Source organism: Cyprinodon variegatus, unplaced genomic scaffold, assembly GCF_000732505.1.
Source record: "Cyprinodon variegatus isolate N-32 unplaced genomic scaffold, C_variegatus-1.0 Scaffold901, whole genome shotgun sequence".
NCBI lineage: Eukaryota > Metazoa > Chordata > Actinopteri > Cyprinodontiformes > Cyprinodontidae > Cyprinodon > Cyprinodon variegatus.
In genome coordinates, this window is record NW_015151354.1 from 65,046 (window position 1) to 77,258 (window position 12,213).

General features: G+C 36.5%; 1 protein-coding gene and 1 long non-coding RNA gene across 2 annotated transcripts in view; both read left to right on the forward strand.

Annotated features, from left to right (window-relative positions):
• Positions 1 to 6,753, forward strand: part of lrriq1 (leucine-rich repeats and IQ motif containing 1) — a 59,853-nt gene extending 53,100 nt beyond the window's left edge. Inside the window, exon 24 of the mRNA XM_015397972.1 lies at positions 6,635 to 6,753. Within this exon, the coding sequence (XP_015253458.1) occupies positions 6,635 to 6,753 (119 nt within the window). The remainder of the gene's footprint in view (positions 1 to 6,634) is intronic.
• A 988-nt stretch (positions 6,754 to 7,741) lies between these two features.
• Positions 7,742 to 12,213, forward strand: part of LOC107099732 — a 7,346-nt gene continuing 2,874 nt past the window's right edge. Inside the window, exon 1 of the long non-coding RNA XR_001481977.1 lies at positions 7,742 to 7,835. This is a non-coding gene — a long non-coding RNA (uncharacterized LOC107099732). The remainder of the gene's footprint in view (positions 7,836 to 12,213) is intronic.

A 12,213-nucleotide genomic window follows, 5' to 3' on the forward strand; every position in this document is an offset into this window, starting at 1 on the left:
AGAACTATAATCTGAAAAACATTGACCAGTACGAACGTTGTTGCTAAGATCCATCCAGAAACACATAAATGCATCTTTGGTCCTTTGTCCAGAGGAAAGAGAACCCCAAAAAGAGAACCCCAAACTAAATCTCATAAACAGAAATTAGAGGTAAAAAATGACAGAAAAAAAATAACAAATTGAAAATATGAAATTTGAAAATAAATCAAAAGTTGAATAAAATCTGAGAAAACAGCAAATTTACTCTTAAATATTTTGTTTTATCAACATTATTTTTTTAAAAGTTGGATGCCATTTTATTCAAATTCGCATGTGTTCTTTGCTCACAACAATTATGGCACAAAACTCACTCCGTAGAATACCAAAGGCTTGTAGATTTCCCATCCTGAACTGGTTCCAGTTTTCAAATCTAGAAAACCCTAATCTTTGAAATTGGTGGGTGCAGCAACATGAGTTTGTTTATTGCAGCAGCCAAGCTAGGTGGTCTTCAAAGAAGTAAACTTCCCATCTTTTGTTTAAAATATCCCCATACTCTGCCTAACCAGCCTCTAAAGGGACTTCTCATCTATGCTCTATTGCTGTGAGCTTTGCTTTGCTAGCCTCATATTGTCTATAGCTTGAACCTTGGTTGAGCTATATCCACTTCCCATGCTGACACTGGAATCTAATCTGAGTACAACACCTCTGTTGATAAGCTTTCAGCCAGCTGGCAGCAGAAGAGTATTTCTATCTGAATTACTTATTTCATCACAATATTCCCAGCTGTTATCTGTCCTCTCCACCCTTGTTTACTTAAGCCATCAACCAGAGCTGGAGTTTTCAGGCATGAATTCAACAGCTACATTAGTTGGTCTTTTACCAGAGGGTTCATGTCCAGGAGGTCACCCTGTGATTAAACCGGTCCTGTCAGTCAACGTTCTGGTCCGACTGAGTGGAGTCCAGTAAAGACTGTAACTGATCTAGAAGAGACGACACCTGCCGCTTTTTTATGAGATGACAGTGAAGCCATGCTATAGAGGCGGTGTGGCTTCCACTCCTCTGCTCCTGACCCGTGGAAGGCACCCCCCCCCTCCTGCTCCGGATCCTTCCCTAGTGCCCGGGGCCTCGGCAGCCCAACCCAGCCAGGCTCAGCCAGCGCTCCTCGTCAGGGGCTAACGTTTCAGGTTTTGACTCAAGCCCCTTCTGGAGGTGATTAGCCCAAAACCCATGACAGATTCTTTCCAAGATATCTGACGCGGCATGTTTATTTTATCCAGGCTCTTTGTGTGGATGTTCTGGACATGAGCAACCCACTTGAAATGGGTATCAGCTTACATGTGCTACGAGGGCCATAGAGAGAGAGGATGGTACAAGGCCTTGAGAAATCTTTTAAGAGCAGAAAAACCAAATATACGTTTACTTTGTTTTATTGAACGATTCTCTCTGTGTTAACGCTTCATTTGATGGAGAAGTTTAAGCCTCTAAAGGGTTTCTACTCTTACTTTCCCCTCATCGCCTGCAGGCACATACTTCCACCCCATCCCAGCCTCCCTCTTTCATCCAAACTCCAACCCCATCAAACATCTGTCCTCGAGTCACAGGGACTCAACAGATCTGTGTTTTTATTTCAGCCCGGAACCCCTGCCCCTTGAACACTTAACTCAGTTTCACACTTCATGTCATCAACAAAGTCAAACTGAAACCCAACCGCTGTGTTTATCTCCGCTCCTCCAAAATGCCTCAATCTTATAACATTTACTGCCTCTCATGTGCATTTAGTTCATGAGCTTCTATAGAGCAAAGTGTTCTCCTCTCGCTCTATGTTTAAGAACTGTTGGCACACTTTGGAGGCATGCAGAGCGGTTCGAGCAGCCGGAGCCGCTAACAGACTGACATCCAACTAAAAACACTGAGTCAGTCAAGTCTCAGACATGCTCTAATTCGTCCTCCACTTTGCACATGCCATGAAATAAACGCTGCTGTAATGCACTCTGAAACTCCTAAATTAAACGGGGTTTATATGCAGACCACATTTAGGTTTTTAGATGTAGTCAGAGGGTCATGCTTTTCTGGTTTGTCTCAGTCATAGTCAGGATAAAAAGGAGGATTGGTAAACAGTTCTGGAGTATGGAGGTTGAAAGGTATTTTAGTCAGAACTGTGTTGTTTTTAGAGTAGAACTGAATAAAAGAAAATGGAAACAAAAGAGTTTTAATGTTTACACAATTTCTCAAGTTACAACCCCAGACCTTTGCCTTGACATTTTCAATTAAGCTTTTAAAGCATAAATAATAAAAAAAATGGCAAAAAAAAAACATTGTTTAAAACTATAAACATCCTGACAAATATATAAAAAGACTTTTAAATATGTAAAATAAGACAAGATATGCTCATAATTTGTGATACATTGGTCATTATTAGATTCAGTTTATTAAAGTTTTTTTTTTCACGTCTGATTTTATTGAATGCTTACGACCAGCAGCTTGAGAAGAAGAAAAAATAAATAAATAAATAAATAAAAGGTCAAATTCACGCTTTTAGATTAAATCCTATATCAGAGGACCATAAATATGTGTGGTCAAGTAAGAGTCTGAGATGTTGCCTAACGACATATCAATCATCTTACTTGACTCTTAGCCTCAAAAACTGTATGGATGTGACCCTCTAAAGTTACATAGGTGAATTTGGTGAAGGATAGTATGGAGTGAATTTTGTTCCATTATTTTTGTATGCAATTTTTTTTTTTTGTAAATTAAAATAATAAAAAAAAAATACAGTCCAATTTAAACTTGAAGATATTTTAAGTTTAGATAGTACCTGTGCTGTTTTCTAAGATAAAAAAAAAAAAAAAAAAAAAAAAAAAATCGCATTTTTTAAAGTTTGTCATTTTCAGAATGAGTTTTATGAATTGCATTATTTTTTTAAATTGTGTTTTAAATATCAAATTTTCTTCAATTCTGGGGGCGGCTTTCCTCTGGAGATAGGAGGGAAGACGCGTTTCTATGTAGTAACTACTTTTTATTAGTGAATGAGTGAGTGTATTGGGTTTGTAGGAAAGAGAATGTGATCTGTAAATGCAAGTTGAGTAGAATGCAAGTTGCAAAACGTATCTAAGAAAAATATGTTTGTTAAAAAAAGTTACTTTACCTAAACCTTTCTTGTTAGGACTTTTTTTAAAGTATAATTTCTGTCTTATTTTTTTTTTCCATTTACAAAACGTTTTCAGTGCTTGCAACAATAATTGCACAAAATTGACTCCATAGGAGGCCAGCAGGGAGCATCAATGTGCACCAATGGCTTTATAGAAACCTATTATAGAGACTTAGAGATCTGTCATAGTGCTACTTTGTCAGGTTGTCAATACCTACTGGTTCTGTGGCTGCAGAGAAACCCAAACAATCGGTCAACCACCACCGGGTTTGACAGTTTTCATGAGGTGTTGCTGTTTACTTGACAACCCTTATCATCCAAAGAAGAATATAGTTGAATATCTTTTGTTGTGATTGTCAAAAGTACAACAAAGCTATCCTGGCGGTACACAGAGACGAGTGAGCTACATAAAATAGAAGAAAGGAACTAGTTTGTCTTAAAGAGCAGATTAAAATACACATATATATACTGATTGTGTCATCTCCAAATCTGCAGCCTCCTTTACATTCTGGCCAATGAAGGCAAACCTCTTTATTATGAGGAAACCTTCAACAGAAAAAGGGCTTTTTATGGATGTTTTGAAGACTGTCTAAGTTAGTTCCAGTATAAAGAAACAGTTCACTGTTTACTACATTTTCACTTGACCTTCAAATGACACAGAAGGATCAGTAGGTAGAAAATAACAATAAAATAATAAAGTCTGGATATCAAAAAAAGTCTCACCGAAACATAAAGCAATAGGTGCGTCTCTCAGGTGCATTTTGGTTTAAAACAAACTGTTCATTTTAGAGTAGCTTGAAACTTTACTGGAGTAAAATTAATGGTACTTCATCATATTTTTGACTCAAGTTGAAAACAAAATGTGGTAAAACTACTCCTAAAAGTAAATTGATTACAAAAAAGGTTAGTCAAGTAACTGTAACTAGTTATCAGTTAAACAAAAACCTCCTTTTTTAGTCTGAAAACTTTATTTAGTTGTATAAACTTGAAAACATGTTAATATAGGGACAATAATTACAGTTGGTCCAGAAAGCCAAAGTAGTTACTGAATGAGTTGCCAGAATTTATACCTTTAAGTTTATGGTTATTTCAACAGGTGAAAGTTCAAATGTAGGAAGAAAAAACAACTTCTTTCAGTTGAAGGCTTTTAGTTTTCCTTTAATTTTCAGTTTAAACAATACAAACTGCTGCTGAAGATAAGCTGTCATTCAAATAGCATTGACCTTCTGCTCAGTGACAGTAAAGCTTCTTATTTAGGTCTAAAGTTACAGGTCCTGGGTCCTGGTTAGAGATTAGAGCATTTAGTCCTTGGAATTTCAAAACTCAAACTGTCCCTGAAACAAGAAGGGTTCAATAACAATAATATGTCCTCACTAAGAGGGAATAGGCTTTTAATTAGTCGGTTCATCCTTTCAAAGTCACCACTTCTTTCACATCAGCGTTCCAAGTTACAATAACATGGAAGTCAAAGTTTAGCAAATGGAAAAGCAAAACTTCAATGATTTAGTTTGAGTCCTAAACTCAAAATTGCAAAGGTTTGTTACCTTAAACTTTACAGTTCTGCACACTTTTCTATTTTTTGCAGTGATTGTTAAAGATTACCAACAGTGAGGCTGCTAACATTTTAACATTAATCAAGCTTTATTATCCATCTTAGATAGTCTGAAGGCAGCAGTTTAGTGTTTAGTTTAAACGCTCATTTTATGTTTTGTCATTTTTTTTAGTTTCATTGATCAAATGTCGGAATCTATTGTGTGTCTTTGTTAGGTTAGCATTAGGTCTAAATAATTTGGAAGTCTGATTATTTTTATTAAATCCTGGACTAGAATTAGTATTTTTTATTTTTTTTATGTTTGACTGTATTTATTTTAGAGATCTAAATACATCAAATATTTTTTTTCATTCGACTGTTTTTAAAATGACAACCAGAACAATTTGATAAGCTCTTGCAGTATTTTATTTGCTGCTATTTACAAGGACAAAAATCCCTTTTATTCACTGGCAGATCCAGTTGAAGAAATGCTGAGCCCAATAGATGGTGGTTTGTTTTTTTTTCTCCAAAAGTTTATGACCTATAAACAGTTTAGGAGAAAATAATATTTGCAAGGAGGCAGTGCTCCAAAATAATCCTCAACTTTTTTCGTATTTCTGTCAAGATAAACCAAATGTGGACTACTGCATGCTGTAAGCAGATGTGTTTATTGACAAAAATTGGGGAAAAAAAAATATTTTTTTATCCATTTTATAAAAGTGGAAAAAATCAGTTAAGTTTGATTATATAAATTATCATAATTTCTTTTTTTTTTTAATGAATAAATTAATGTTTTACTGTCTAATCAGAGCAAATTAAGAGAAAAAATCAGATTGTGGTTGAAAAACAGGCTGATTTCTGCTGTCAGTACCTGAACTACTTCTGATGCAGTTGTTTCTACTTCTGTTACAGCTGGAGGGATAAATTGCAAAAGGCTCGTTGTATCTAACCGGTGACCTAATCATCTTAATTTAGCTTGGGGGGGACGGGCAAAGCCTCTAACCTCCTTTTCACCAGCTTTTTGATTCACAGTTCTTTCCTCTTTAGTAGACACCAGATCACTTAATGTGCTTAAGAGCCCCCTTAAATCGGCGTGACTCCTTCTGGCTCTGTCTAGATGTCCTGCAGGGGAGCTGGAGGAGGATCCAGGAGGTTGGAGGAGGTCAAGAAGGCGCTTCGGGGCTTCTTTAGGGAGAAGCAAAAGAGTGGGAGCTCAGGGTAGGGGGTAACAAGCTACAGGAGGGGGGCATTAGTGCAGACTTTCTGTCACAGACTTCGTCACAGATTGCTCACAAGCTGAGAATCACAGCTACTGTGGCTTTTTATAGAAACATGTGATAATTTAACATCTAAATCATTCAGTGACTTATTTCTAATAACTTAATTACTTTATATATCCAGTGTAAGAGAAAACGGCTGCAAAAAAAAAAGAAAAAAGAAGCTGAGTACTTTTAGAAGTGCGTAAAGCTATTTCCTGGCCTTTGTTGCCCCGGGGGGAGGCATCCATCACCGGACATTTTTACTGGGGCCTTTCAATTAACCCATGAAAACTGTAAAGCCTTTCTCTTCTTTTTACAGCTCCACAAAAGCGAGCAAATGGCTTAAATAAATGCGTCATTAGTTGCAGCACCCGACTGTCAAAATTCATTATGGGTTTACAGCCCTACGCAGCAGCTTTACTGTCACTGCGGCATAAATGTTTACTGTGAATTACCGCCTTGTTTTAGACTTTCAGCAGAAATCGTAAATCAGCAGCCTTTCAGATTTCTGTGTGACACTTTGCTTTGATGTTAGAAAACAGAAGGAGAATCATTCGGACATATTCAATACATCACATAACGCCTCAGAGTCCTCAGAGCAAATAAACCGACCTGACAAACCACTGAAAGCTCAATCTAAGCCTGTGTGGATAAACCTTCTCTGTCTGTATCACTGAAGGAACCGAAACAAAAACTTTTATTTTCTGGGATCTGTAGTCGGAGAGGCCCAGATTGGTCATCCGCAGGCGGAGCGAACAGAGAGGATGAGGAGGCAACAGGCTGAGGAGGAGCTGAAGGCGCCGGCTGTTTCTCCTGTGCGGTGCTCACAGAGGTGAGGGGCTTCATGTCGGTGGGATAATACCTGTAAAACGCCTCAAGGTTTCAGTTTTCCTGAATGCAGCAGCATAATCTGAACATGTTCTATTAAATCTCTGGTGCTTTACTCATTTGTGTCCCTAAAGGATTTTATAAAAATCTAACTGAAGTATTTCTGTTTTATAATTTGTATTTCCTGTTTCAATTTAATGTTATTATCTAGAGCAGGGGTCTGCAGCCTGTGGCTCCGGAGCCACAAGTGTCTCTTTGGACCCTCTGCTGTGGCTCTTAAGATCCCTTAAAAATGATAAAGAGCCAGCTAATGGTTCAGAATATAGAATTTTAACAAATAACAGTCCAAGAAGCTTAAGCAGGTTTTATAAAGAAAATTTGAATTAAATTTTCACAATAAAACAACATTAAAAGTATTACTTTAGGTATATTTTTTTCTTCTTTGTTTCTTTTTATTTAACCCTTAGAAACAAACTCAGTCTTCATTTTTATGAAATGTTTTATGTTTTTCATCTATAAAGATAAAAATTACCCGTTTGTTGGTTTAAATGGGAACAGATTTCCTACAGCATATTTTTAACTAAAAATAATAAGATGTTTCTTCTTAACAGGTCATGTAATTTTTGCATCTCTAAATGACATTTAATTTCCCTGGACTTGGATGTTAAAGTATTTTGAAAAATGGGATCTTTCTTATTGATGTTGTTTCTGTCCTGCTGCTGTAGTCAGAAGTTTTCCCAACAATCTGATTAAAAGTTGAATATTTTCTTCCTTTTTATCCTTAGAGGACCTCATTTACCACAGATAAACTCCACCGGTCTGAGCAGAGGTAGAGTTCAGCTCCTGGTGGGTATTTTTTTTCATCCTCCTTTTAGTTCAGAAATAGAGACAAACTTCCTAACTTGTGCTGAAAAAGTTTGCCTTCTAGTTTTTTCTAAAGTTTGACATTTCTTGGGTTTTTTTTTTTTTGTTGGTTGTGAACCTTTACGCTGTTTGCAGGCTGACCATCCCAGCGCTGCAGGACTGTGTGTGACTGCCCAGCTTAGCAAAGTGAACACCTATCCCTGCAGAAGCAACTCGACTCATGCAAGTTAGTCTAGAACATATTTTTCTTATTCATGATGTGTCAGAGGGAACTCTTCATCATTACTTTTGCCAGTGATGAGTTAAAGGATTTATTTCAAAGCAGAGGCATCATAAAACTCCCAACCTTGTACTCCAGCCCCACAACTGCATTGATCATTAAAAACTAGAAGGCCTGTGTGAGATTTATTCTGTGGACAGATCAGAATCCATATTTTCTTTATGCACAGTACCACAGTAACAAACGCTTCTAGGATGATTTTTGTTTTAGTAAATGCTGATTTTAGGCACTTCAACTCAAGTGAAACATCAAAGAAAGCAGGAATGGTGAAGTCAAAGGTAATAGAGCCAATGTTTGGCAGATATATTATGTGCTAAGCAGCCAGAGTTGGCTGCTGTTTCACGCTGGGCAGATTTGTAATAATTTACACAAGTTCAGTGCATGCCATGAATTATGGCTGGAAAAGCCCCATTTATGCCATTAGTACCAAATATTTACTGAGCTTTTAGCTTTAAGGACTTTGTCTAGAGGCAAAAAATACATGGTTAGATTTAAAAAATATAAACATCGTAGTAGTGAGCTTTACATTTGTTGATCTTCCAAAAGTGATAAAAAATATATTTTATAAAAATGAAAGAAGACAATATGGAAATAGATATGGCACTAAAAGTGCTTTTTTCTATCCTTTTATTATGAAGTACATTGAAAAGAGTCTACAGGGGCATAAAAAGCGACAGAGCAGAGAAGGAGTGTGGAGATAGTGGTGGTTTAGAGGACATTTACCAGGGTGGTTCTCATGGGGCCACAGAACACAAGGAAACAACCAAATAAGTCAAGAACTGATGATTGATTGACTTTATTGATCTCCCAGTGGAGAAATGTACTCGTTACATCAGCTCAAATAGTCAAAGAAGAAGAACATGCCAAAGGAAGAAAAAGGTGCATTGGATATATGCAATATATACAGTGCTTTCACATAGGGTTTTTTTTATTAATTATTTTTTTAGTACAATCATTATACATGGATATTTCATAGGGTGTATAGATGGATATTTATATTTATAGTTGTTGCACTGGGTGTCAAATATAGAGTAACAGGTTATTGCATAGGGAATCAAATAATAAATTGCATATTATACATTGCACAAGTTATTGCTGTTGTATTGACACATTGTAGAGTCTGGTTGCAGCAGGGATGAATGACCTGCAGTAGCGCTTCTTTTATCAAACGGGGGGTAAAAGTCTTTCACTAAAGGAGCTGCTCAGCTCCTCTACAGTCTGCTGCAGAGGATGAAAGGTGTTGTCCATGATGGACATAAGCTTGGACAGCACCTTCCTTTCAGCCACTTCTTCCACTGAGTCCAGAGAGCAGCCTAAGAACGCATTTTCTAGTGTATGAGCCATACCCTGCAAAAACAATCTAGAAATAAGTAAAAAATAACTTAAATGAACTGTATTTACCCTTAATCTGAGTTGGTGAATAAGATGATTTGCATGTTTACTCTTAAAATAAGACAACTAGATTATATGCACTTCAATTTGGGCAATGCATTTGTTTTTAAATTGCAAATATAAATTGTCTTGTTCCATTGGCAAAGTGTCTCACCTCCTCTATTAAAGAAAAAAAAATGCACTTAGTTTAAGAAAAAAATTACTTTTCTAGATTTCAAATTTTTGCCTGATCAAACAGACAAAAACTGTGATCCTATCTTAGTAAGACTTTGGACTTTTCTGTCAGTTCATATCTGAGAGATGTATGAGTGTTATACTGCAAAAACCGATCTATAAAAGTACACATTTCTTAAAATAAGCATGTTTGCCTTTACTTTTAGCAGATAAATGTGATTGTCTGCCAAAGGAACGAGGATTTTATGCACATGAAATTAGATAATTGAGTTGTTTTTATTTTCATATTTAAAGGTAATTCATCTAAATTAATTGTCTAACTTACCTCCTTGTATCTAGGAAAAATAGGCTTCTTTCAAGAAACCTTGACTTACTTTTATTTCAATATCTATAGTTTATGATTTTAGTACAGGGGCCGTTCCAGGGACCAGCTCTACAGGGCAGCTGGCCCCTGTTGGCCCCCTTTCTAGAACCGCCCATGCATGCATTAATGTTTTGGGGGCCACATAGTATTAAATCTGCACATCAAGCAAAATGTGCGCGGAGAGTCGTTTTTGTACGTGTGTTTTAAATAAAACTGCTCCTTTAGATTAAAGGTTATAAAGCAGCAGGCTAAATTCAACAGTGCAACTCTGCAGTTTTTTACATGTATGTGGTGGGGGGCCCAAGGTCGGAATGGGGACAGGCTGCCGTGAAATCTGTCCTGAGAGGAAGTGGGCAGAGAGAGAAAACAGCCCCTTCAGTGAGGAATGATTAGTCCTTATGTCAAGACAAACGAGAGCTCAGGACTTGGAGCGACAAAGATGCTACTGACAGATTGACAGCAGATGACCACTTTAAACAAGCCCAGGAATTCAAATGAAGGACGAGCCTGTCCCCTTTAATGAAGCCAAATTGAATTCGGATGATGATTTCAGAATGAAACGCACGAGGTGCAGCAGCGTGCTATGCAGACAGAGCTGTTGTTCCCCGTAGGAATGAAAGAAAGCCTCTCTGTCGGAACCAATGAAAAAAAAACACTTTTACAAAACCTGTCATGGGTAAATTGAAATATGAATGTATGTGTTTCTAAAAAACCAATTACTTATTTCATAAACTTGAAAAAGGGCATGAAATGGTCTCAGTGTGTCAGCAAACCTACATATCAGGGGAAACGTAAAAGAAATCAGGCTGGGTGGGAACAGGAAAGCAGTTTCTGTGAGGTGAATGTACATATTAAATCTACAAGAAACACTAAACTCACGTAAACACACTTTATTTACCAAAACATTATATAGCCTTTTGGTCCTAAAGCAAAAAATAAAAAATAAATAAGCTGAAAGTTAAAATCTAAAAACGTTCAACCAGTGAAACTAAGTAAATACTGTGAAACCTTGTGTGTAACCTGCTGCAATGCGATCCTCGCGGAGTCGGTCCTGTTTCTGTCAACTCACATATTTTCATTCCACATGCAGAAGAAATCTTTTAGGTTTTATTGCTGCTATTAAAACTTTCTGTCCCCCATTTTGCATTAAACTCAATGCCTTTTTAATGTCTGTAAATGTTAGTAAATTGTCAGCAAATTCCCTCTGAAGGATTCTTGTCGTATTTCTACCTATTTTCCTGACAAATATTTTTTTCCCAGCTGGAATTTTATAAGGTCTGCGTCAATTTGCTCCTACATTTAATGTAGATGTACTTCTAAATAAAACAACAAAAAAAGCTTTCTTTAGAAAGTGGTCTGAAAATATGGCTGCTAGTTTTTTTCTGATAGTCTTGCCTTAAATGTTTCATTTGTTTTTAACAGCCAGCTTGATAATGAGATTAGGAACATATCGTGGATTAATTAATTCTAATTAGATGACTCTGGGCGAAAAGTTAAAGAAAAACTTAATGTTTTGTTTTGAACATCATCAATTTAATGCCTGCTGGCTCAGCTGCTATCAATGAAGCTTAATCTCCTTTCGTGCCTGAAGCAGAGAAGTCTAAAAAAGGCCTACAGCAGCTCAAATGGCACAGATAGAAAGTCTCTCCTTCAGTTTGATTGTTTTGCTGTTTTTAGAAAGGAAAACACTGAAAAGAAGTTTTTCAGTTTTCCAAAATAATTCATAAACTGTGCTGGAAAATACCATCAGCTTTGACTCAGCATTATTTTATTCTATTTTTATTTAGCAGCATTAGTAATTTAATCTGATTGCATAGAAAGTGTTGCTGTTATTCTGAAAGATTACATATAGTCTAATACCCCTGCTGTGTCGTCGCTGTATTTTACACTTTTTTGATTAATTTCTTTGTTATTGTAAACATAAATGAAGGACTTTATTTACAAAGGAGCTGCTTGTGTGCATGGGGAAAACAAGGAAGCTACTGAGGCTAAGCTAGTTAGCACCTCCCAAGTAGGGGTGGAAATAATAAAGAAAAGTACAGAGTCCAGTGTGAAAATAAAGATGATACCAAGAGGAAAAAGACTAAAGCAGCTCTGGGAATCCAGTCTGGATGCCGTTTTTCACTGAAGCAGAAGCTAAAGCTGCTCAGGCGTTCTGATGTAGCTGCTAAGTTGATGGATGTTTGAGTAAAGGCAAGGCAAGGCAAGGCAAATTTATTTTTATAGCACAATTCAGTACAAAGACAATGCAAAATACTTTACATGATTAAAATACAGGAAGATAAAACAGAATCAAAGCAAGTAGGAGAAAATAAAAAAATAAATGAAATAAAATAAAAAATGCAGATACAAAAAAGAATATTAAAAACAGTCGGATTAAAGAAAATATGTTTT